Source organism: Lissotriton helveticus, chromosome 8 (genome assembly GCF_964261635.1).
Source record: "Lissotriton helveticus chromosome 8, aLisHel1.1, whole genome shotgun sequence".
NCBI lineage: Eukaryota > Metazoa > Chordata > Amphibia > Caudata > Salamandridae > Lissotriton > Lissotriton helveticus.
Genome location: NC_136069.1, coordinates 284,578,715 through 284,606,145, shown reverse-complemented (window position 1 = coordinate 284,606,145; position 27,431 = coordinate 284,578,715). Strand labels below are relative to the sequence as shown.

The 27,431-nt window shown below is 46.6% G+C and overlaps 1 protein-coding gene across 1 annotated transcript in view; it reads left to right on the top strand.

The window, feature by feature from the left end:
* C8H11orf65 (chromosome 8 C11orf65 homolog) overlaps positions 1-27,431 on the top strand; it is a 515,706-nt gene that overhangs the window by 281,971 nt on the left and 206,304 nt on the right. The window contains exons 4-5 of the mRNA XM_078657052.1: positions 18,871-18,924; positions 20,232-20,441. Coding sequence (XP_078513178.1) covers positions 18,871-18,924; positions 20,232-20,441 — 264 coding nt within the window. The remainder of the gene's footprint in view (positions 1-18,870; positions 18,925-20,231; positions 20,442-27,431) is intronic.

Genomic DNA, 27,431 nt, shown 5'->3' with positions numbered 1-27,431 from the left:
CAGACGGGGCCGCATAACATCCATACACAAGGTTTGCCTGTTTAAGAAGAGTCCACACAAGGAGGTAAGTATCTGCCTTTTACTGAATAAAGAATGCAGCGGTACAGCAACTCTCAATGCCTCGCTTGAATTTCAACAACATCCGACGCGTTTCGTGCTCTGCGGCACTTAATCATGGGTTGAAAGGCATCAGGTAAACGGCGCAGCAGTTTTCGAAGCTACCTTTGAATTGTCTCAAACTCCGCCCAAGTGGGTGTGGCCACAAACGTGTGGCATCTTGGAACTTGTGGTGCTTTGTTCTTATTACCCATGTGGGTCCCATGCCGTTTCCTGAAATTGTTCCAGTAATTGTTACCCCAGTGGGTTGCGATGTGCTTGGGGGCTGGTGCACCGCATCCGTTGATATCTTTAAAGGCTTCCCTGTCCGTATGCCTCAGCGCCGTGTGACGCTGCTGCCGGGCTTCACCGTAGTCAAGCGGGTCTACTTCTTGCGACTCAGACGGGGCCGCATAACATCCATACACAAGGTTTGCCTGTTTAAGAAGAGTCCACACAAGGAGGTAAGTATCTGCCTTTTACTGAATAAAGAATGCAGCGGTACAGCAACTCTCAATGCCTCGCTTGAATTTCAACAACATCCGACGCGTTTCGTGCTCTGCGGCACTTAATCATGGGTTGAAAGGCATCAGGTAAACGGCGCAGCAGTTTTCGAAGCTACCTTTGAATTGTCTCAAACTCCGCCCAAGTGGGTGTGGCCACAAACGTGTGGCATCTTGGAACTTGTGGTGCTTCGTTCTTATTACCCATGTGGGTCCCATGCCGTTTCCTGAAATTGTTCCAGTTTGAGACAATTCAAAGGTAGCTTCGAAAACTGCTGCGCCGTTTACCTGATGCCTTTCAACCCATGATTAAGTGCCGCAGAGCACGAAACGCGTCGGATGTTGTTGAAATTCAAGCGAGGCATTGAGAGTTGCTGTACCGCTGCATTCTTTATTCAGTAAAAGGCAGATACTTACCTCCTTGTGTGGACTCTTCTTAAACAGGCAAACCTTGTGCATGGATGTTATGCGGCCCCGTCTGAGTCGCAAGAAGTAGACCCGCTTGACTACGGTGAAGCCCGGCAGCAGCGTCACACGGCGCTGAGGCATACGGACAGGGAAGCCTTTAAAGATATCAACGGATGCGGTGCACCAGCCCCCAAGCACATCGCAACCCACTGGGGTACCAATTACTGGAACAATTTCAGGAAACGGCATGGGACCCACATGGGTAATAAGAACGAAGCACCACAAGTTCCAAGATGCCACACGTTTGTGGCCACACCCACTTGGGCGGAGTTTGAGACAATTCAAAGGTAGCTTCGAAAACTGCTGCGCCGTTTACCTGATGCCTTTCAACCCATGATTAAGTGCCGCAGAGCACGAAACGCGTTGGATGTTGTTGAAATTCAAGCGAGGCATTGAGAGTTGCTGTACCGCTGCATTCTTTATTCAGTAAAAGGCAGATACTTACCTCCTTGTGTGGACTCTTCTTAAACAGGCAAACCTTGTGTATGGATGTTATGCGGCCCCGTCTGAGTCGCAAGTTGTAGACCCGCTTGACTACGGTGAAGCCCGGCAGCAGCGTCACACGGCGCTGAGGCATACGGACAGGGAAGCCTTTAAAGATATCAACGGATGCGGTGCACCAGCCCCCAAGCACATCGCAACCCACTGGGGTACCAATTACTGGAACAATTTCAGGAAACGGCATGGGACCCACATGGGTAATAAGAACGAAGCACCACAAGTTCCAAGATGCCACACGTTTGTGGCCACACCCACTTGGGCGGAGTTTGAGACAATTCAAAGGTAGCTTCGAAAACTGCTGCGCCGTTTACCTGATGCCTTTCAACCCATGATTAAGTGCCGCAGAGCACGAAACGCGTCGGATGTTGTTGAAATTCAAGCGAGGCATTGAGAGTTGCTGTACCGCTGCATTCTTATTTCAGTAAAAGGCAGATACTTACCTCCTTGTGTGGACTCTTCTTAAACAGGCAAACCTTGTGTATGGATGTTATGCGGCCCCGTCTGAGTCGCAAGAAGTAGACCCGCTTGACTACGGTGAAGCCCGGCAGCAGCGTCACACGGCGCTGAGGCATACGGACAGGGAAGGCTTTAAAGATATCAACGGATGCGGTGCACCAGCCCCCAAGCACATCGCAACCCACTGGGGTACCAATTACTGGAACAATTTCAGGAAACGGCATGGGACCCACATGGGTAATAAGAACGAAGCACCACAAGTTCCAAGATGCCACACGTTTGTGGCCACACCCACTTGGGCGGAGTTTGAGACAATTCAAAGGTAGCTTCGAAAACTGCTGCGCCGTTTACCTGATGCCTTTCAACCCATGATTAAGTGCCGCAGAGCACGAAACGCGTCGGATGTTGTTGAAATTCAAGCGAGGCATTGAGAGTTGCTGTACCGCTGCATTCTTTATTCAGTAAAAGGCAGATACTTACCTCCTTGTGTGGACTCTTCTTAAACAGGCAAACCTTGTGCATGGATGTTATGCGGCCCCGTCTGAGTCGCAAGAAGTAGACCCGCTTGACTACGGTGAAGCCCGGCAGCAGCGTCACACGGCGCTGAGGCATACGGACAGGGAAGCCTTTAAAGATATCAACGGATGCGGTGCACCAGCCCCCAAGCACATCGCAACCCACTGGGGTACCAATTACTGGAACAATTTCAGGAAACGGCATGGTACCCACATGGGTAATAAGAACGAAGCACCACAAGTTCCAAGATGCCACACGTTTGTGGCCACACCCACTTGGGCGGAGTTTGAGACAATTCAAAGGTAGCTTCGAAAACTGCTGCGCCGTTTACCTGATGCCTTTCAACCCATGATTAAGTGCCGCAGAGCACGAAACGCGTCGGATGTTGTTGAAATTCAAGCGAGGCATTGAGAGTTGCTGTACCGCTGCATTCTTTATTCAGTAAAAGGCAGATACTTACCTCCTTGTGTGGACTCTTCTTAAACAGGCAAACCTTGTGTATGGATATATATATATATATATATATATATATATATATATATATATATAGAGAGAGAGAGAGCGAGAGAGCGAGAGCACTTCCGTTGCGTTTAAGATATAGGTTTTTATATATATATATATATATATATATATATTCCAGCCAAACACTTTCTTCTGTGTGAAAGAAAGAAATCCGGGCCACTTCAAGTTTGCAAAGCGTGTTTAATTCACAAACGGCTTTTCTCGACAGATGGGGATTGCTTCTGGGTTGTTGCTTCTCCGCACATCCTAGGCAAAAAAAGGGAGAAAAAAGTTCAAGCCTATCCCATTGCTAAACCATTCCCCTAGCTCGACCTATTGTATGCCATGTATTCAGTGTTCCATGATAGTGCCCCTATATACCAGACGGTTATAGGGATACCGTGTAGTGAAAACAAATATATCAAGCAATACATTAAAATAGTAAAAGTATCTCGCAGGAGACTCAAATGGACACAATTCAGATAGATTGAAAAGGGCACAACAAAAGCCTACAAAAGCGGAAGATAACAGAACTTTTTTCTCCTTTGTTTGCCTAGGATGTGCGGAGAAGCAACAACCCAGAAGCAATCCCCATCTGATTTGCAGCATGGATATTCCTTTGATGCTGCCCTACTTCCACTGGGAAGTAGTTTGAGACTTTGTGGTATTTGTGATTGGACTCACATACTTGGTTTCGATACACTACTTACTAGGCGACATGCACCCACTGGGGTTTCTATGTGAATTAATAATGAAGCACTTGCTAGCAAAACTATATGAATTGTGGCTGCACAGTACACATTCTATTATATTGTATAGTTGATATATTGTAATATCTGATCAGAATTTATTAACTGAATTGTGATGTGAGTTCCATTGTACCTATGACATGTAACTATGGGGACTGATCTCGGGTGATGGCATTTTTCATGTCATAATGCAATGCACTGGATATTTGTCAGAATTGGCTTCACACAGTGGCTAAAAAATAGGGAAGACGCAATGTGGTTACCTTCCTCCTAGCGCTAAGATTAGTATTTATCTGCTTATCTGTATATTTTACACCACTTTAAGATGGCCGCCATGGCGGATGTTCCATGTCCTTTGTTTATTTTTCACTTTGGAAGTCACATGAATATGTTGTGTTAATGTAACTTTATTTAAACATCTGGTTGGAGCGCAAAACCACCCGTGACCAAGGCGAGTATGTCGCCGAAACGCGTTGGCTTTGTTCCATATTTCGAATCATCATGCTGGAATGATTGAATAAATACTTATCTTGAGTACACGCCTGCGTTTGAAGCGGTATTTGACAGGACTGGATTGGAGTGCGTGGGCACAGACTCGGTTGAGGGCGGCCACCAACTTCCAGGGGGGGGTCCGTAGGCGAAAGCAACCAAACTTCCGTGATTGATATCTTTGTAGACTCTGCATTCGGCGTACTTTGTACCACAGAATAACGGACCACCACACAGCAGGTAAATATTTCAGGAAGATTTATTCTCTCTTATCACGATCCTTCTCTGGCATGACGCGTTTCGGTTAACAAGTAACCTTGATCACATGGCGACCATGCAGTAACCTTCCACATTAGATTACATGAATAATGAGAATGTTATACGGCATACATAAGGAGAAAAATGCATTGTCTTAAGTAGTATGTCTTCACTTTCTAGCACCACGTGGTGAGAATGGTTGAAAAAATAAGTATTTAATGTGGAAGGTTACTGCATGGTCGCCAAGTGATCAAGGTTACTTGTTAACCGAAACGCGTCATGCCAGAGAAGGATCGTGATAAGAGAGAATAAATCTTCCTGAAATATTTACCTGCTGCGTGGTGGTCTGTTATTCTGTGGTACAAAGTACGCCGAATGCAGAGTCTACAAGGATGGATATATATATATATATATATATATATATATATGTGTTTGAGCAAGGTGCGCAAGCGCTTTGGGAGGGCTCACCACAGCACCCGAACCCTCCGGTTTCAGTTTGGCTCCCGTGTAGTGTCACAGGCTCCCTCCAATTTAAAGTAAGTCAGACGCGTTTCGGGGCCACAAACGCCCCTTCCTCATGGACAAAGTGAAGGACCACCAGGCTCACCTTGCTCTAATTAAAAACATTTTTATTTGAAAAGAAGGCGCGGTCCGCCCTAAGTGGGTGGAGTTTCAACACCGGGACTTCTGGGTATTGTAGTTCTGCAAGGTGAGTAGTCATAATTGCCTTGAGTAGGTTGGGGTTCCTTTACATGATTAATGTCTTTAACATCCTCAAGTAGGAGGGGAGGGTAGGCTGTGAAACCGCTTATTCTTTGTGGATGTTGCGCTGTCAGGCGATGATCACTCTCCTCGCCTCAGTCCTCATAGGTACGGATACTTGTTCCGCCTCTGAAGCGGAGCTCCTCTCCACGACTAAGGCCAGCCGTAAGTATATGTTTGAGCAAGGTGCGCAAACGCTTTGGGAGGGCTCACCACAGCACCCGAACCCTCCGGTTTCAGTTTGGCTCCCGTGTAGTGTCACAGGCTCCCTCCAATTTAAAGTAAGTCCGACGCGTTTCGGGCCACAAACACCCCTTCCTCATGGACAAAGTGAAGGACCACCAGGCTCACCTTGCTCTAATCAAAAACATTTTTATTTGAAAAGAAGGCGCGGTCCGCCCTAAGTGGGTGGAGTTTCAACACCGGGACTTCTGGATTAAGGATGTTAAAGACATTAATCATGTAAAGGAACCCCAACCTACTCAAGGCAATTATGACTACTCACCTTGCAGGACTACAATACCCAGAAGTCCCGGTGTTGAAACTCCACCCACTTAGGGCGGACCGTGCCTTCTTTTCAAATAAAAATGTTTTTGATTAGAGCAAGGTGAGCCTGGTGGTCCTTCACTTTGTCCATGAGGAAGGGGCGTTTGTGGCCCCGAAACGCGTCGGACTTACTTTAAATTGGAGGGAGCCTGTGACACTACACGGGAGCCAAACTGAAACCGGAGGGTTCGGGTGCTGTGGTGAGCCCTCCCAAAGCGCTTGCACACCTTGTATGTATATATATATATATATATCACGCTCAAAAACTCCTCCGCATCGGGAAAAGAAAGAACAGCACTCCGGTGGCTACAGATACAGCGAGTTAATTTATTAAGCAAACAAACGTTTCGGCAAAAGCCTTCGTCAGTGTTACAACCATTGTGCATCATTCTCATTTAAATAAGGTCATGTGTGCAAGTATGAACATCAACAAGGGACCAGCCCTTCCAACGACGCAATAAGCGCCATCTTGGAATAGGTTCCTAACATCGGAACTAATGCATAATAATACCATGAATCGGTAAACATACATTAAAGATGGGCAAAAGAAACAATCAAATGCAATTATAAAGATGATAAGGCCGTGGATATATACTCCGCATTACCACCTCCGATCACCCAGGACCGGCGAAGCAGGAGACAGACCACAAGTTCTTTCAGGTAGATTTATTTTCAGTTTTTCGTGGTCCAACTAACCATGACACGTTTCGGGCTTTGCAGCCCTTGTTCACATGCACGGAATAGCTGATTTTTTGTGAGATTTAAAGTGCATTTAATGCCCCGCCTACCTCCCACCTTCAAAGATGGTCATGTGACCAAGCTGTATAAACAACAGACTATAAATGTAAGTGTCCATTATTACGAAGACAGACTCAATTCTGAATGGTTTTCAAAGCAATTGTGCAATAACAACCACAGCTCGAAATTATCATATTGACAATACTTTGCATAAATGCATTTTGTACAGATCATAATGTCTGTTTTTGTCTTTTCGTAAAAACCTGTGATTGAAACAGTTTATGATTTCTTGTTGATGTAGTAACTGGTTAAATCCATTAAATCATGAAGAAAAGACCAACATAAATGTTTGTACATAATAACAAAATAATGATTCCGACTTACTGTGTGTTTATATGGACGGTAGAAGGGCGAGCAAAATTGTGCAAAGGGGGCAAAAAAAGTGCTACAGTGCTAACGACCAAACATCTAAGGCAAACCTCACGTACCCTCACATTACCTCACGTACCCTTCCCGGATAGAATAACCTACACTTCTCAGTTATTACTGGGTCTAAATATATACCCAACATTAGGTGTCAGATGCTGCGATCTGCCAGAGGTCGAAGGCCCTTTTTCCTGCCGCCACTGCCACACCCAATTTTCCACTCATATGAGGGAGACCTATTATAGAAGCTGTCCCAAGCCTGTGATTCCTACTACTACTAACGTTGCAGAGGACCTTCCCTTAGGGAGGAAAAATATCCTCTGTAATATCAGATCACTTTCGAAACACTCCGCGGAGGTTTGGGAATTAATCTTGTCTAAACAGCCAGACATATGCTATCTTACGGAAACATGGCTTAAACCACACTGTACCCCTGCCATAACTCTAGGAATCCCGAGTAACTATAAAATAGTTAGACTAGACCGTCCATCTAAAATTGGCGGTGGTATTGCTATTGTACACAAAGAAGAGTTGACCATCTCGGTCCTAGAAGAACTCAGCTCCTCCGAAATTGAACTTCTAGTTTTCAAAATACATATGTCCCCCAAAGAAAGCCAAAAAGATGCCCTAGTTTATCGTCCGCCTGGCCCCTGCAATAACTTCTCCAACACGCTGGTAGAGTTACTAGCCCCACATGTCAACAACGACAGAGATTTTATATTAGTCGGAGACTTTAACGTACATAGTGAGAGATCAGACTGTAGCGAAGCACAATCCCTACTAACTGACCTATCCTCCTTAGGACTAATACTAAGGAATTGTGGACCCACGCATCAGGCAGGTCACACCTTAGATCTGATATTCTCTAATATCCCGCTTGTCTCCTGCCCACCCGCAACTCAGGTGAGCTGGACAGACCATTTCATTGTAGAATTCACCACCCCCCACTATGTACCAATCCCCTCATGCTCAAGCTCACTGCCTAGTGTCCGTAGACAGTGGCACAAAGTCACCGACACTACTTTTAGGGAAAAATGTAATCCCCCGTTCTTCTTACCTCAGGATGATATCGAAACTGCCCTTAATAAATTCGAAGGAGAAACTAAAAAAGTCATAGATAAAATTGCCCCTTTGAAACAGTTCAAATCTAGACCGGCCAAAAAACAAGAAATCTGGTTTTCTGACCATCTAAGAACACTCAAATTAAGTGCAAGAAAACTAGAAAAAAGGTGGAGAACCTCCCATCTTCAAGAGGATAAGAAAAAGTATTGGGAGGCATTATCTTTCTACCACAAAGCGATTTGCACAGCACGAAAATCGCATATTGCCTCACAAATACAAGATGCAGGGAACTCCCCCAGGGTGCTTTTTCAAATTCTGCAAACGTTCGTTAAACCTATTGCATGCGAATCTCCTGAGATGGCATCTCAACAGCTGTGTGACGAAATCTCCTGTTTTTTCACCAACAAAATTGATAAAATTTATGACAAAATATTGTGCACAAACCAGGCCATATTCTCAGACCCAGTGTATCCCCAGATATGCACGGAAGCTACACCGGACATATACTCCCTAGATATCTTCCCTCCAATCTCCTTACAAGAAATCTCCTCACTAATACAACAGATTAAGAGTGGGAGTCCAGAGGACACCATCCCTGCCAGGATAATGCCCGCACTAGCTGAACAACTCTGTCCTACGATTGTTGAACTGGTGAATCTCTCTTTCAGTTCAGGCATCGTCCCCAAGGAATGGAAACGAGCCCTTGTCAGACCTATAAGGAAAAATACTGCCACCCCATGGCCTGACTTAACTAATCTAAGACCTATCTCTTTATTACCATTTTTGGGGAAATTAATCGAAAAATATGCAAATCGTCATCTATCCAGACATATTGAACTTGCTAGTGCCCTAGACTACTCCCAGTCAGGGTTTCGCCCCAAATATAGCACAGAGTCCACCCTCCTGTCTGTCACTGATGACTTACATATGTACCAGGACAAGGGCTTTTCAGTCATCTTGGTTCTATTAGATCTGTCGGCAGCGTTCGACACCGTGTCTCACACCATCTTGACGGAACGGTTGTCGAACGCCGGCATTAAGAACAAAGTCCTTGACTGGCTGAAGAGTTTCCTATCTGATCGCACCCAGAGAGTCACCATGGGTGCGTATCGCTCAGCGGAAGTAGGAATTTTTAAAGGGGTGCCACAGGGCTCCTGTTTGAGCCCCACCCTTTTTAATATCTACGTGGCACCCCTGGCAGGAGTAATGCGTAGGTACGGCTTCATCCCCGTATCATACGCAGATGATACGCAGCTCCTTTTCCCTTTTAAGACTCTCTCCGCTGAGGTTAGGAACTCTTTTTCTTCAGGCATGAAGGCAGTGGCAAAGTGGATGTCCTCCAACTACCTTCAGTGCAATGTCAGCAAGACGGAGATCATGCTGTTTGGGGAGGCTAAAATGCTGTGGACTCCGGAGTGGTGGCCATTAGATTTAGGAGCAGTTCCTGAACCTAAGCAGGTCGTGAAGAATCTGGGAATTCGGTTTGACCAAGATCTGTCTCTCAAACAACACACAAATTACATTTCGGGAATATGCTTCTACACCATCAGCCTACTACGTAAAGTTTCTCCCCTGCTCCCTGACTCTGCTAGGAAAACCCTTGTTCAGGCACTGATCCTTAGTCGTATCGACTACTGTAATGGCCTGTTGCTTTCTGCCAACGAAGGGGTGTTGGCTAAATTACAGGTCATTCAGAATACAGCAGCTCGCCTTGTTCTCAATGCCCCCCCGAGAACTGCCTCAAAACCTCTCCTTGAGCAGCTGCACTGGCTCTCAATCCGACAAAGAGCCAAATTTAAAATATGCTGCCTGATTCATAAATGTCTGAATGGACAGGGGCCTGTTTATCTTGAGCGGAAATTTGTCCCCTACGTCCCAACACGATCTCTCAGATCTAGTAACAATCTCCTCCTAGTGGTCCCTCGTGCCAGAAAATCCAGACATGGATGTAAAGCTCTGTCCATTACTGGACCCAATCTGTGGAACAAACTCCCTCTGTCTCTGAGGCAATGTAAAGAACACCTTACGTTTCGAAAACTTCTGAAAACCACATTGTTCAAAAATGAGATCTAGTTCCACTTCATGCCTCCTGCTTACCGGTTCCAAAAGCGCAGAGATACTCCAGCTGGAGTGGATTCAAGCGCTATACAAACCTACAAATAAATAAATAAATAAAAACCTGCCTAGTGTGCAAAGAGGCTATATATAAAGTGCATACTTTCAATTCTAAAAAATGATAATAAAATTCATGATATACATTATATTGCTAAAAGAGAATGCACTCTAGAAAATATTTCTGTTACCTGAATTAAAATCAGCATCTAAGCCATATTGTTCAATTAAAGGTAAATATAAAATGCAATTCTAAAAACATTAATTTCATCATGATTTCTCATATCAAAGTGCTAAGACTTAATTGTAGTGAGGGAAAAAGAAATGCCACAGATGAAAAAATGGCCAAGAGAACGGAAAATATATATATATATATATATATATATATATATATATATATATATATATACCTCACACATCCACCAAGCCCTCCCAGTAACGCTGCTCTTCCAGATGCGAGCACCCCGCATCAATCATCTTCACTCGACTTCACAAAATGAATTTTTAGTGCACTCCTGAAAGGGTGATGTGCTGTGAATTTATTATTTAATCTGAATCAGCAAAACCCGAAGGATTTAGGCATCCGCCTTCATCATGGTTTACAAGTTTTTCTTATCAAAAGTTCTTTGTAAGTAAATTACATGTACTAAAAGCAAATAAAGGATATCCTAGTATTCAGCAAACTAAAATAGCGGCCATTTTAGCCTCATCAATCAAACATACCAAAGTATACACAAAACTGCGTGAACAAGAACAATATTTGAAGATCGTACACAATGTACATCTGCTTTCATGTATTATAACGTGCCAAATTGCCAAAAGAATCAAATCATATTTTTGCTTAATGTCAATATCACAAGGAAGCAATGGCTGCCATCTTGAACTCTGCATCAAAAAATAATCTTTTTGAATCTGACATTGGGGGCATAACCTTGTGCTGTGTTGCTTACCCCCGTCACCGGACTCGCCTTTCCTGCCACCCTGAGTCCTCCCGCTGCCGCGTGTATCATCTCCAGCGGCCGCCGAGCGGAGGACTCGGTTACCCAGTGACCCCTGCGGCGGCGCCTGTAGAAGTCGTCATTCTAGGCGCCTGGAGGCGCTTTAAAGGTCGGGCAATCCCGACAGTGGGTGTAATCTTTTTGAATCTGACATTGGGGGCATAACCTTGTGCTGTGTTGCTTACCCCCGTCACCGGACTCGCCTTTCCTGCCACCCCGAGTCCTCCCGCTGCCGCATGTATCATCCCCAGCGGCCGCCGAGCGGAGGACTCGATTACCCAGTGACCCCTGCGGCGGCGCCTGTAGAAGTCGTCATCCTAGGCGCCTGGAGGCGCTTTAAAGGTCGGCCTCTCCTGACAGTGGGTGTAATCTTTTTGAATCTGACATTGGGGGCATAACCTTGTGCTGTGTTGCTTACCCCCGTCACCGGACTCGCCTTTCCTGCCACCTGAGTCCTCCCGCTGCCGCGTGTATCATCTCCAGCGGCCGCCGAGCGGAGGACTCGGTTACCCAGTGACCCCTGCGGCGGCGCCTGTAGAAGTCGTCATCCTAGGTGCCTGGAGGTGCTTTAAAGGTCGGGCTCTCCCGACAGTGGGTGTAATCTTTTTGAATCTGACATTGGGGGCATAACCTTGTGCTGTGTTGCTTACCCCCGTCACCGGACTCGCCTTTCCTGCCACCCCGAGTCCTCCCGCTGCCGCGTGTATCATCTCCAGCGGCCGCCGAGCGGAGGACTCGGTTACCCAGTGACCCCTGCGGCGGCGCCTGTAGAAGTCGTCATCCTAGGCGCCTGGAGGTGCTTTAAAGGTCGGGCTCTCCCGACAGTGGGTGTAATCTTTTTGAATCTGACAGTGGGGGCATAACCTTGTGCTGTGTTGCTTACCCCCGTCACCGGACTCGCGTTTCCTGCCTCCCCGAGTCCTGCCGCTGCCGCGTGTATCATCTCCAGCGGCTGCCGAGCGGAGGACTCGGTTACCCAGTGACCCCTGCGGTGGCACCTGTAGAAGTCATCATCCTAGGCGCCTGGAGGCGCTTTAAAGGTCGGGCTCTCCCGCAACGCGGGACGTGAGCGGGACGCCCTCAGAGGCCTTAGGAGACTGGACTGGGCCACCCTTCTGTTCCCTGCCTACAAAAGCTGGGACTTTATTGTGAGTAGCAGAGCTGATGTTGCAGTTGGACTAGCAATTCCAAGTAGGGTTCTACGACCTGATATTGTCGATACTGCTTCTGTAGGGGGTACTTGTTTTAATTGTTATTATATAATTTTTGTTTTATTCATTCCCTGGAACGTTGTTCACCATCATTGCTAATATGTCACTGAAGGGGGTCCCAAAAAATTTCATCTCTAAAAATGTGACTTCAAAGGGGTTAATTGAACATTATTTAATCCGGGCTTTGTCTGACATAGAACGCGAAATTGTTAGAGTTGAAAACGGGTTACCAATTGATGTTCCACCCAACATATGCCCATTACCTGTCCTCTCTGAACCAATGCCAAAGTCACCATCAATGGAGGGTATTGAGCAAAATGCCTCTATGACAGACACTGGGAACATTGTGGACATGGGTTCGACCCCCATTACCATTAACATCAATGATAGCCCCAATTCTACAAAGGGGGACTCTATTGTTATTGTAGATGTGCCAAAAACCCCTGAGGAATGTCTTCCTAGCATACTAGGCTCTACCTCTAATGACAGTAATATTAACCTTACAGTAGCTGCACAGCTCCCAGCAATAAAAAGGAAGCGCAGGGGCGCCAAACATTGGGGGAGGTTGGCTAAGCAAGCCAAATTGTATAACAGCCCACCCAAGGCTTCTACTCTGCCCCCTAGTCCAGAGAGGACTATTTAAAGCCCGCATGCGCTCCATTGTACTACTCCATCCCCCCTTTTGGGCGAGATTGAAGATTTAGTTAGGGCTCTAATTTTGCCGCTGGTTGAAAGATTTAAGAGACTAGATGATATGGTGGGACAAATTAGGGACGCAACTGATGCTAATCATGCGGAAATCAAGCAATTGGTCCAAAATAGTTGTATCGATGTTCTTATATCATCTAGTTTGCCTAAAACTAATGTTGTTAAACACCCCAATGAAAGCCATCCTGTGGCTACTAGACCTACATACCAAAAGGAACAAGTTTTAAACAACCCTAAGGGTGTTATCCCCCTACCGAACGTTACCCCAGTAAAAAACATACCCATTATCCCCAAAAAGCCCGTAATTCGCAACAAAGGGCTAAGTAACAGAATAAACACTACAATTGATTTACCCCCAGAGGCTGCCCCTTTTGTGTGCATCCTCTCGGGGGTCCCAGAGCTAAGCCATGGGAAAATAGAGAGCCAACAAGAACTTAAGAATAAGGCTGCCTTTTGGCTTAGTAAAAATAGACCACTTCCCCCCAATGTAGACGGGCGAATTCTAAATGTTAGAAGGGTTGGGTGGCTTGGACACATGACCAAGGATATACCGGGAGATCTGGTTATTGTTAATTTTAAGAGTACTAGGGTGATCCCATTTTTGAGAAGCTGGCAACCTCAAATAGGTGATGGTTGCATTATAACATGGGAACTTTCAGATTTCTACCCTAAAACACAATCTATTCCATATGTGAGCACTAGGAATAACAGTATCCCACCCCCGGGTTCTGACAACCTGTTTAATACCCAACCGTTGATAACCTATGGCAGGTATGCTCCACTGTCTCAACTTGATGAAAATGACTGACATAGTGTTGTTAGAAAATTATCTACGCTAGGGGTTGAAAGGGGTAACACGTCAGATACGAAAGTTTTAGTGGCTTTATCACCTATTTATATCCCAGGGCTAACTGTTGACCCCAACATGTGTCCCCCTGCAGTTAACACATGTCCTATTACATTGGTTAATTTATCCAGCCCAACTATGATTATAAACGAACATCTGCCAGCTATGTCTTACACTAAGGTTGTAGGCTGGAATATAGCGGGGCTTGAGTCTAGATTGTGTTTACCTGATTGGGTGGAATTTATAGACAAAGGCAATGTTTGGTCCTTTCAGGAAACATGGGCGGATGCACCTGTATTTCGTGCGGGGTTCCTACATTTTTATAAACCAGCATTAAAAGGCCACAGAGGGCGACCTGTAGGTGGCCTGACAACATGGGTCCGCCAATCTGAAGGAGTAACGGTCGAGGAAATTCCAATAGATAGCCCAGATGTATTAAGTATTAGGACCCGGTCGACTAAGGGTCTTAATATTTTGTTTGTTAATATCTATGCAAGGGGCCTACAGGGTGGGAAAGTCTCCCCGACATTAACACTTTTGGATGATTTCCTCTACAAAGTATCAGATGTGGGGTTTAAGATTGTGGTGGGAGATCTCAACACTTGCTTTGAGCCATTGGGTAATGAGGACGGTAAACTTACTGAGACTGAAGATATGTCGTGGGGAATTCCCCAGTTAGAACTGTTACCCATTAAAAAGTGGTCACAATCTGCCATGTACATTAAAGGAATGTGCCTAAACCAAGGGTTAGGGGCAGCAAATGGCAGGGTTAAATCTGACAGGATGGGTAGGCACACTTTCGACAACGGCAGACACAGTAGCCGCATTGATTACATCCTGATTGACGTGAAGCTGTGGTCTGCCGTTGTTGATATGGAAGTTATGGCCAGACCTTAAAAGCGATCACGACCCGCTTGTGTTATCCTTACTGGATCATAGTTTTCAGGGGGCCCCGTGTGAGGACACTAACGTTGTTCAAGCTCAGGTACACTTAAAAAACGATCTGAGAAGTATTAGGTGGCCTAAGGTTGCTGTTGATGAAGTAGCCAGAACAGAGATAAGACTCCTAGTCTCCCATACACTGGAAGTACTGATGAATTGTGGGTCACATGACATGATTAATGCCAAAATTCCAAATGTCCATAGCGAATTGTTTCAGGGGCTTAAAAAGCTGTTCACCAAGAGCATATCTAATCGGGGCAGGAAAAGCACACCTAGAACTGCTACCTGGTATGACGAGAAGTGCAGGCAGACCCAAGGAGAACTGTTCTTAGCAATTAAATCAAAAGTTCATGGTTCAATTCGAATTTGTAGAGCTGCCTACAAAGAAGCACAAAAAAATGCAAAAATAAAATGGGATGAAGAACACTGGAAGGCCCTGACCGAGGCGTGTGGTGGCAGAAATATGCAACAATTTTGGCATCTCCTTAAATGGGGTAAATGCCTAGATGATCAACCTAGTTCTACATTTGTTGACCAACAGCAATGGGTAACTTTTTTTCAAAATCAGTTTAGGACGAATAATGATGCTATGGCAGTTTTACCCCCCCTAAACTCTGACGACCCGCTTATATTTACCCACTCTGAAGTTAAGTATATTATTAACACCTTGGCTGCTAGAGATATTTTCCTCCTGTGCTGCATTCCATGATTTTCCATTGTTCATGACAAGGTCAGCTCGTCATTAGCACAGCTCCAGTGTGCCTCATGACGAGCTGAGCTCGTCATGAGCATGGAAGGGGTTAAATCTATTCCGAGTGGGAAAGCTCCAGGCCCTGACTGCATCCCTGCTGATCTTTTTCTGCAGGAGCAGGATCTCTGGGTGCCCTATATTAGTATCTTGGCTAATGCCCTAGCATCTGGTGCGCAGGTCCCCGATTCTTGGTACGGGCAGAAATTTTACCAATTTACAAAAAGGGTGACCTTTCTATCCTGTCCAATTATCGGCCAATCAGCCTAATAGATGCGGTGCAAAAAATAACTGCCCGCCTAGTTTTAGGACGTATCCAGTTATGGATTACTGAACATGATATTCTGACACCACTGCAGGCGGGTTTCCGCAGCCATGTAGGCACTATAGACCAAGCATTCCGGTTTGTGTTGCTTTATTGGAAGTCAGTGTTTATTGGGGGGGGCAAATTATATGCGGCCTTTGTGGATCTTAGGTCTGCCTTCGACCTTGTCCCCAGGGCAAAGCTGTGGGAATGTTTATTTAAACTAGGAATGCCAGTTGAACTGGTGAGGCTTTTGATGAATCTCCATGCCCATACATTCGCACAAGTACGCTGGGGTAAACCTGGAGAGGTGACTGATAGATTTGCAGTAGCAAAAGGTGTAAGACAAGGGTGTGTATTGGCCCCTACCCTTTTTTTGTTATTTATTAATGGGGTCACAAATTACTTCATTAACTACCCTACAGACGCCCCAACCCTGGCAGGGATAAAAATACCATTGCTCATGTTCGCGGACGATACGCTGTTAATATCGAAAACGAGACAGGGTCTACAGTTGGCCCTGTCTAAGTTTGAATTGTTTTGCCGCGAACATGAGTTAGAGGTAAATGTATCCAAAACCAAGTTTATGGTTTTACGTGGGAAGAACTCCGTATCAGCCAGGGTAACAATGGGTGGAACCACCCTTGAACAGACCTCTCTATTTACATACCTCGGTGTAACCTTTAGTGAGAACCTTAGTTGGGCCCCGCAGATTGATCTGTTAGCCTTAAAACACGCTCACATTGGTGGTGCCCTACCTAAAGAACACAAAAAATCCTATACAAGGCCTATGTCTCCACTTATGAAGATCTATGGATCTAAAATTTTACCTTCAGTTTTGTGTGGTGCAGAGCTATGGGGCTTTAGTAATTTAGACCCTTTAAAAGTGGCCCAAAATAAATTTCTCACGGCGGCAGTAGGACTTCCGCAATCCACACCACGTATACCCCTTCTTTACAATTTAGGGTGTCAACCAGTGGAGGATATAGCTAGATACAGACCCATAGCGTTCTGGCGGCGTTTGTGGACGACGCCAGAACTTTCGCTCTATGCGAAAGCGTGTCTGGAAGTTAAGGATCTTCAGGGCTCCCATAAGATAGGATGGTTGAGAGACCTAAGAATTACCCTATATGATATGGGGTTGGGGGACTTGTGGTCCAACCCAGACACAGCTACTTTTCCCACAAAAAAAGTGTTGAGAGGCATGTACTGGGAGAGGATTGTTTGTAAAAGGCATTCCATAATGACAGATGGATCTCTCACGGCGTCCTTTGTGGTAGTGAAGGATGCCAGCCAGTTGGAAAATTATTGGGAGGTCATCACTAGACCTATGGATCGCAAGTTATTCCATCAATTTAGAGTAGGGTCACTTCCGCTTAGGGGCCTAACCAGGTCCTGGGGCCACGATGGGTCTGGTTATTGCCCACTGTGTCTAGAGTTGGGTGAAACAGTAGATCATTTTCTCCTTGTTTGCCCTTTGTACCACGCACCAAGACAAAAGTGGTTACGCCCAGTATGTAGCATACTGGGCACACGCTCAGCTAAAACAGCCAGTAGAATTTTAAAAACAGATACATAGACACTGGTTGTAATTGGGGTTGCAAAATTCCTGGGCTGGGCATGGATCCTACGGGCAAGGTTGATCAAGGTTCTTTCGACTGCTGTGTAAACCGCTAGCTGGAATAGTAGTTTGTTGTGCCAATGAATGAAATGGTCTTTTTATAGGACTGGTTTTATAATTGCCTCATTTATTGTCTAATGAAGTCTTGATGTTTGTGATTTAATACTATTCTTAGCTTGTTCTTAACTGTATATTAACTTATTGTCTTAACATATTGCTCACATTCTTTTACTTGATTCCTTTTTATTGTAATTTTTATACATTATTGGTTATGTACGTTGTGTAGCATGTCTTTTATTATGAAATATCGAATAAAGACTTCGTTAAACGTAAAAACGAAACATATCTTCTTACATTCACTAAACCTTGACTCATGGCCCAGTGAGGTAATGGGTTGTGTTTCGTACAACTCGTAAATAAAGGAGCATACCCTATGCAAAAAAGGCATCATACATCACACCCCAGTGGGCTGGTTGACTACATATGGTGCAATATATCGGTTAACAAAACATGCACTGACTTTTCCTTTAGTTAAAGAATGAGTTGATACATTTACTGTTTAATATAACCAAGGCAGTGAAACACTGAAACGCATCGTTGTGTCTGCTACTATGCACAATAAATGAGTACTTTATAGCATGCTTCCGAAAGCACCTCTTCCTTTTTGGGATTCTTGTGTATACATATTTATTTTTATTTTCCTTCTTTTTCTGTGGATGCGTCATTCGAGAGTAATGCCCAGTGAAAATGAGAATAGAGAAGCATAAGCACAGTGAGAGTAATGAGAAAGTCTTAGAACTGGAATTGTAGTGGACTCCAGTACTAATTAAATTACAATGTCTAAATGTGTTTAAATGTAACGCATTGTGCATCAGCGTATGGTTAATTAGGAGCACCGAATATATTTCTGAAACCAAGGTTGCATCAAGGAGGTTTAGAGGAAAAGTGTTTTCTTGTTTAATGTTCAGACACAGCCCCTCTTCTGCTTGGAATTCCATTGAAAGTAATCCTAAAAACTTTGGTTTTCCTATGGTTCCTGAACTGCAGATAGTTTCCATAAGTAGGGGCAGCCTTGGTACTGTAGGGCAGTCAAAGCGACATCTGTACTCTCCTATACATTCTGTCTCTTTTTTTCTTCATTCTACCATTCTGCTTCTTGCTTCTCCTTGAATCTCCCATACTGAACTCAAATTGTGTATGTGATAATATGTATACCATGTGCCTTATTGAGGCTAAGGTTTAACCATGTTATTAAATGACAAGACTTTTAAATGTTTTTATTCTTAATATTTTTTTCTGTTCATGCAGGCTGAGCTTATAGATGCTGCTGCGGGGGTTTATGTTCGCTTCAGGTTAGGTGGAGTAAGTATCTGTTAAAATGGCGCATTGTGTTACAGCATGTGGTGAATGTTTGGGGTACCTACTTTGATATCACATATTAAAGTTACATTCAGCATGTTACTCAAGCCAACCAATAAAACCAGACTCGATGTTGTGTTTACATTATAGAGACATTGTCAAGCTAAGTATGAGTATAAGTAGGTTTGAAAGTGAAGTACATAAAGGAAGGAATTGTAATGACATAGAAGATAAATAACATATCCCTGAAGACAAAGGGAAGACTACAAAGTAAGGCAGTAGTCTAATGGAGTGAGAGATGAGAGTGTGTGTAAAATAGGCCCACTTAGGAGCTGAAGAACAGCGAGCAGTAGCTTCACTGCGATGGTGGACATGAGTAATTAAATTAAACAGTTCGGTGTAGATGCTTCCCGAGAAGCATGGTCTTAAGATGGGGTGACAATCACTCCAAAGAGATCTCTCTTCAACCTAATTAAACACTGTGCAAATAAGACCCTTGTTTTTTCTAAGAATTCGACCCCAATGTGTCAACTGTAGAAGAAGGTGTAGTTTATTTGGTCCAAGAATTAGCAATTACATTTCGATATTCTAAAGCAATGCATTAACACTGTATATGCATTGCATAGCTTTATTGTAAAAGGTAGGACCATGTTAACTGTTGATTGTTTAGTTTGTTGAGCCTTGGTGCAGTGGAAGTTGTGGTACAATTTGTCTTTCATTGATGCAGAAGATACCATCCATGATTCGTAGGGTGTCTGTTTTAGTACTAAACACATAAAAAACTGAGTGTTCGTCCCTGGGAATTTGTTTTTTGGAAGAGGTCTAGTTATTTGTGAGGATACTTTTGAGGGAGTAGTAGTTATTCATATCTTCTAAGCTGACACTGGCATTGCTATCTGAATCAGACTCTCAATGAAAGAGGCATGGTGTTGATGGCAGAATTGGTCTGTAAAACAGTTCTGTGTGCAGTTGAGGATTTGTGCAGAGACTGATTGTCTTACAGAGGTCTTTTGGTATTGGCAAGAAGCTAGCTCATAATTGAAATAACACATTTTGATTATCTGGATTGTTCCCATTGGGGCAGGGTTACGTCTGATTTGCATGTGATTTGTCTCAGACAGATCTGGTGCAGTAAGTAAAACAATAACATCGAATGCAGTCCAGTGTAACTACTAGTGTCAAAGACCAATTCAAGCATTCTGCCAGTTAGTTCTTTTATTTATCTGAATTAATAAATAATAGGTGTGCATGCGTTGTGGTTTAGCGCCCACTGATGCGTCAGCTTAACAACTCGTTCTTTCTGTCTGCAGGTAACATTCCCTCCAAACATATATTATAAAATCTTCACTCATAGAACGGTTGTCGATATGTGCGCTAATAGTCCCAAAGACTACACAAGTCAAGCTTCCAAGCAGACCCTACCTAAACAGATCCACAACCGAGTACAGACTCCTGAGAAGGACTTCAGCGGCTGGTACAAGCGGGTAGAGAATAATGGCTGGCGAGCTCTTGAAATCAGGGTAAGCTAATAAAACCTCTATAATATAGTTCCATGAATGTAGCATGTTTGTGCTTTCTACGACATTTGACAGCATGTGCAGTTATTATCTGAGATTCTGTGCAAGAGAAAGTGAAACAGTGTGCGTATCACATTGGGCAAAACTCTGTAGGTGCTGCAGCTCCTTCTTAGACGGGTCTGAAAATACATTTCACAAGTGTTAGACCTGTCTGACTTTTTGGCGAAGTCCCTCCTAATTTTTATTTATTTTGTCCCCTTTTTGCCCCTCATACCCTTGTTAATTTTTGGGTCTACTGACTTTTTGTAGGTGTTGGTCAGGGGGATAGGTGTTTTCTCCCCCCCTCATAATCTTTTACCTGAGGCCCAGAGGCCTGTTCTGACAGGAAAGTTGGCACCACCTAAAATGGTGGCCACCAACTGCCCTAACTGTCACACACAGAACTTGGCCATAGCCTAACATAGGGCATTCCAGAACCTTCTGGTCCATTCTGGACCACTGTAGGGCAGCCTATATAAGGCGGAATGCGGGGCAGCCATTTTGTCTACCTGTGGAAGTCAGCTGGAGGACAGGTGGTAGCTAAGGGTGGGAAAGGTTAGACTTAGGGTTGACCTCCTGAACTGGGAAGCTGCCTATTTGGTCCAAACCCCCAACTCCCCTTTTAGTTATTTGTCCTGGCCCCGCTGTGGGAAGTTTCTGGAGACCCTGGGCGCCTAACTTGCCCCTTTCTAAAATATAAAGGGGAAGTCTATAGGAGAAGGAGACTGCAGCGCTGCGGAGCGCAGTCCTCTGCTCAGCAGCTTGATTCTGAAGAGACTGTGAAGAAGGACTCTCCCACGGAGAGGGGCTTATCCTGGTGCCCTCTCTTTGCTCTGCTTGTACCCCAGTGCTGCCCAACTGTGGGAATCGCGCCCCCCCTGGTGCCAAAACCCTTCTGTGACCGTCCCCCTACCTGAGACCACCAGGGCTGGAGAAGCGGAGACAGCGGGACCACAAGCGGTTCTACACCTGGGTCGGCAGGGGATTATTGAAGGAGCAGAAACGGCTGTTCAGCTGGCCGTGCTGTCCCTGCCTCGGTGTGGGCAAAGCGGGGCTGTTGTGGAGCTGTGATCGGAAGCTCTGAGGTGAGGAGCGGACTGCGCAAGCCCTCGTCAGTGTCCAAGGGGGCGGAAAAGGAAGGCGGCGACGATTGCAAAGCGCGACCTCAGGCGGTGAAACACTCGCCTTTCGCGCATGCCCATTGCGCTGCCGGGCTCCGTGAGGCGGGGCCGGATAGGAGAAGGCAGGTCCGGGAGAGAAGAGCGTCCTTCGCTGGAGGCTGCGCGTTGAGCGACGACATCAGCGTGTGCGGAGGAGCGCCGGTCACCGCTGCAGCTTGAGGAGGTGTTTGGCCTCACTCCCTCGCTCGAGCGCCAAACGGAGGAGCGGCGCGAGTGAGAGGCGAGAAACAGAGGAGCCGGCTGACTCCTAGTGAAGCGGTTGAAATCCATTCCCGCTCGAGCGCTACCAGAGGAACTCGCTCGAGTGGGAGAGGGGAACGCTGGTGTCCTGGAGACTGAGGTGCCTGGCTAGTGCTAAACATCCCTAACCTGGCACATGACCCGCTCCACTCGCTCTCTGACAACTCAGGACCCTGAAATGCAAGTAAGGTGGTAGTGTAAGGGGAAAGAGCCTTCTACCTAAGGGAACTCTGGCAGGTCTTAATAAACTATTGATCTGAGTGGTTCTTAACCAGTTGCTTTGGAGAGAGGAATAGAAGAAAAGCTGTACTGTTATCCATGCAACAGGGTGTTGCTCTGAACTGATTTATGTGTAGCTCTTGCCAACCTTTAAAGTAATGCGGTGTTAAGAGTTAGGATAAGGTGCGCAGAGTACAGTAAATGAATAGTTAACTAACAGGAAATTTAGTGATGTGATGTAAATACTTAAGGTCAGTCATCCTGTTTAAAACAAAATGCTACTCCTGGGATGATATCTGTTTGGGCTTATAGAGAGTAGTAGCTTTCTCCCAAGATTCTAGCGGGTTAATAATTAGCCTGATTGAACCTAGTTCAGTTTATCCGAATGTAAAAGTGTGATAAGAATTCAGAAATACAGTGACTGCTAGTAATTTAAAAAGTGATTATTTGCTAATGATTTAAAACGTGTAATTGCTAACCCTGAAAGTGATCTAAACTGATTTGAATTATTTATATGTGAATTACTGACGTGACAACACAGAGCATATTATTTTTATATAAAGCAACACGTATTTTCATATAAATTTTGGTGTAGTGTTTTTCTTTTTGAGTGCTATTGCGTGAAATTACTTTTGGGTGGTCTGCAACCTTTACACTGTGCCTCTAGATGTTAGTCTTGCCCTAGGCCAGGCTACCTAATTCCAACATATTGGTGCCTAGCGGTGGGATTGCGGACTTGGTTGCAGCTACTTACTAGTAATTTGACGTAATACACCTAACCTACACCAGGAGTTTTCTCCTTGCGGCCCTCTCAATTAGTCTTTTTGTTTTTTCTAAATTTATTCCTGGTGGTGGGTGGAGTTGGCTTTAGGTTGCCTTTGCCACTCTAAAATTTCTGGTGTGTATCCAGGTTTGCCTGTCTCACAATGGAGTTTGCGGTGGAAAACCTGGAAGTCTATTCCGTGCCCCAATTGAGAATGTTCTGCCAACAAATGGGGGTCTTTTTCAAACAGGGTGCCAGGAAGGGGGAGCTCCAGACTAGCCTTAGGGCCTGGGTGGAGGCACACCAAGAGACAAAGGAGGAGGATGAAGAGGTTGACCAGGACATGCTGGGGGAGGTAGAAGAGTTATTCCGCGATGAGGGGGAAAACTTACTCACCAAACCAATGTCCTATTCCAGTAAGGGCAGTAGCATCTCTGGGAGAAGCCTAACAGAAGCCGAGCTCACCGATAGGAGAGAGAAAAGACAGCTAAAGTGGGAGTTGGCTAAGTTGGAGCAGGAGAAAGAGGAGAGGAGGATGGTCCATGAGTTTAGACTGAAGGAACTGGAGCTCCAAAGTCTGCGACGGGGGTCCTCTCCTGTTAGGAATGGTGGCAGCGAACCAAAAGAGTCAGCCAGGGAGACCAAACCCTATATCCCAAAGGACCTGATAGCGAGTTTCAGTCAGGGGGATGATGTAGCTAAGTGGCTGGCCGCTTATGAGGTTTCTTTGAAGGTTCATGGAGTGCAGGAGAAGCACTGGGGGGGTAGTTTGTACAAGTACATGCCTCCTGCTGGTCGGGACACCTTGCTGGCCCTGGATCCAGAGGAACAGACAAACTACCCCACCATGAAGTTGGCGTTATTGAGGAAGTTCGGGCTCACCCCAGAGAGGTACCGACAGAAGTTTAGGGGGAGTCACAAGATGGGCACTCAGAACTGGGTGGACTTCCTTGATTATGCCAGAAAGGCCTTAGAGGGTTGGGTCAAGGGCAGTGAGGTAAAGGATTATGAGGGGCTGTACAATCTATTTTTGAAAGAACACCTCCTCGAGAAATGTTTTCCCGAGCTGCGCCAACACCTGGTAGACAGCAAGCTGACCAATCCCCGGAAGCTTGCAGAGGAGGCGGACATCTGGACAAGTACTCGGGTGTCCTCCAAGGGGACTGGAGGGGAATCTCAAAAAGCCGGACAGGGCGCCCCCCAGAAGAAGGAGGGGGGGGAGAAAAAGAAAGAGTTCTCTAAAGGTCCCCAAAATAACTTCCAAGGGAAGGGAGCAGGTTTCACCCCTAGGGCAAACCCGCCCCGGAACCCTTATCCTGGCCAAAGCCAGCAGCCCAGGGTTCCCCACTGTTTTGAATGCGGTGGCGTTGGACATTATAAGGGAGATGTCAGATGCCCAAAGAGACCACCCCCTCCCACCGGAGGAAAGTCACCGGGAGTAGCTAGTGTAGCGCTCGGGGAGGAGTTGCCCTTAGATAAGGGGGGTGAGTGGGCGGGTGTCACCTTAGTGTCCCTGGGAGAGCGGGAGATGGTGCCAAAGATCCAGGTGCCCCCAAATACTACAAAGTATGGGCAATGGGTTACCATCAATGGCCAGAGAGGGGAGGCTCTGAGGGATACAGGAGCCAGCATGACTATGGTGAGAAGTCAGCTGGTGTCCCCAGAGCAGGTTGTTCCTAATGTACTCCACCCCGCCGCGATGGCTGACGGCAGAATGGGCCACTATCCAGTGGCTGAGGTTCCCTTTGAGTGGGAGGGGGTTGCAGGTTCACTTCGAGTTGCCGTAAGCCCTGCCGTGCCAGTCGATTGTCTGTTGGGGAATGACATGGAACACAACACTTGGAGAGAGGTGGAATACCGGACGCATTCTGCGATGCTGGGTACACCTAACTGGGCCTGTGTCAGCACAAGGTCTGCGACTGCCCGAAGAGGGAGTTCGCCTGGGTTGGAGCCTGGAACAATGGCCCAACCCGCTGCTAAAAAGGGTCAGAAACGGAGACAGGGACAGCCTGCTCCTGCTTCCACGCCCCATGTGACAGATCGGCCACCTGCAGTGGTAGGCCAGGAGTCCGTGGAGGGGGAAGTAGACTCTCTGGAGGATTTGCCCATCCCTGCTGAATGGCATGTGGAGGGAGGCCCTACCAGAGAGGAATTCTGTAAGGGGCAGAGGGAGTGCCCTACCCTTGAGGGACTGAGGCGTCAGGCTGAAGCCCAAGCAGCAGGTGATGCTACGGGACACCACCATATTTACTGGGAGGATGGCCTCCTCTACAGTGAACCTAAGGTTCCTCTACCTGGCTCATCAAGGGCCTTGGTGGTCCCGCAGCAATACCGAGCCTTTCTGCTGGAATTGGCTCATGCGATACCACTGGCAGGACACTTAGGCCAGGACAAGACCTTTGCACGGCTTGTTCTCCACTTTTACTGGCCTCAGATGAAAGCGGCGTCCAACACATACTGTAGGACATGTGTATCCTGCCAGGCCAGTGGGAAGACAGGGGTGAAGCTAAAGGCTCCCCTGGAACCACTTCCTGTCGTTAGCACCCCCTTTGAAAGGGTGGGCATCGACATTGTAGGGCCATTGGATCCACCAACAACAGCTGGTCACAGGTTCATCCTGGTTCTGGTGGATCATGCCACACGGTACCCAGAGGCCATCCCTCTGAGGACTGTTACTGCACCTGTGGTGGCTAGGGCCCTGATGGGAATCTTTACTAGGGTAGGATTCCCAAAGGAGGTTGTGTCTGACAGGGGGACTAACTTCCTGTCTGCTTACATGCGGACTATGTGGAAGGAGTGTGGGGTGACCTACCGGTTCACCACTCCTTATCACCCCCAGTCCAATGGACTGGTTGAGAGGTTCAATAAGACCCTGAAGGGCATGATAAGAAGTCTGCCAGAGAGTTTACGGAGGAAGTGGGACATCCTCCTACCTTGCTTACTGTTCTCCTACAGGGAGGTGCCACAGAAAGGAGTGGGCTTCAGCCCATTTGAATTGTTGTATGGGCACCCAGTGCGTGGGCCTCTCAGCCTGGTGAAGGAAGGATGGGAGAAGTCTCCCAGAAAACCTCCCCAGGATGTGGTGAGCTACATGTTGGCCTTCAGAAGCCAGATGGCCAAGTTGTGGAAGCAGGCTGCTGACAACTTGGAGGCCAGTCAGGCAGTCATGAAGGAATGGTACGATCAGAATGCTCACCCGGTGGAGTTGGAGCCTGGCCAGAAAGTCTGGGTGATGGAACCTGGAGAGCTAAGTGCCCTTCAGGATCGTTGGACAGGCCCCTTTGAGGTGTTGGAGAAAAAGGGTAAGGCCACTTACTTGGTGGATCTTAAGACCCCGAGGCAGCCCCTACGGGTGCTGCATGCCAATCGCCTCAAACCCCACCATGAGAGGCCAGAGGTCATCCTGATGTTGGTGACTGATGGTGCTGAGGAAGCAGAAAGCGAGCCTCTCCCAGACCTCTTTTCATGTCAAGAGAAGGATGGGTCGGTGGAGGGAGTGATTCTCTCCCCGTCTCTCACTCCTGAGCAACGAGAGGACTGCCGACAGGTATTGGGGCAGTACTCTTCACTGTTTTCCCTTGTCCCAGGAAGAACCCACCTGTGTACCCATGATGTGGACACAGGAGACAGCCCCCCAGTGAAATCCAAGACCTATAGGCTGTCGGACAAGGTGAAGGCTAGCATCCATGGCGAAGTTGCCAAGATGTTGGAGCTAGGAGTGATAGAACCGTCCAGCAGCCCTTGGTCCAGTCCGGTGGTGCTAGTCCCAAAAGCCGCCCCACCGGGCACCACACCAGAACTGAGGTTCTGTGTGGATTACCGAGGACTGAACTCAGTTACCAAAACTGATGCTCATCCAATCCCCAGGGCGGATGAGTTAATTGACCGGCTAGGAGCTGCCCAATACCTCAGTACCTTTGACCTCACTTCAGGGTACTGGCAGATCTCCTTGACAGATGGAGCAAGGGAAAGGTCAGCCTTTTCCACGCCCGAGGGACACTTCCAGTTCTGCGTGATGCCCTTTGGTCTCAAGAACGCTCCTGCCACATTTCAGCGACTGGTGAACCAGGTCCTCTCTGGAATGGAGGGATTCTCGGCTGCTTACCTGGATGACATTGCTGTCTTCAGTAGCAGTTGGGAGGACCACTTGCAACATTTGCAAGCAGTTCTCCAGGCGCTGAAACAAGCTGGATTGACCATCAAAGCCAGCAAATGCCAGATTGGGCAGGGGTCGGTTGTGTACCTTGGACACTTGGTGGGTAGGGGGTCCGTGCAACCCCTACAGGCGAAGATTGAGGCAATCATGGCCTGGGAACCCCCCAAGACACAGACTGAGGTCCGAGCTTTCCTGGGCCTCACAGGTTACTACCGTCGCTTTGTGAAGGGGTATGGCACTATTGTAGCGCCCCTCACAGAGCTCACCTCTAGGAAACAACCTCGACGGGTAGTTTGGACAAAGGCTTGTCAGCGAGCCTTTGAAAAGTTGAAGCAGGCAATGTGCGAAGCACCGGTCCTGAAGGCTCCCAATTTCTCCAAGGAGTTTATTGTGCA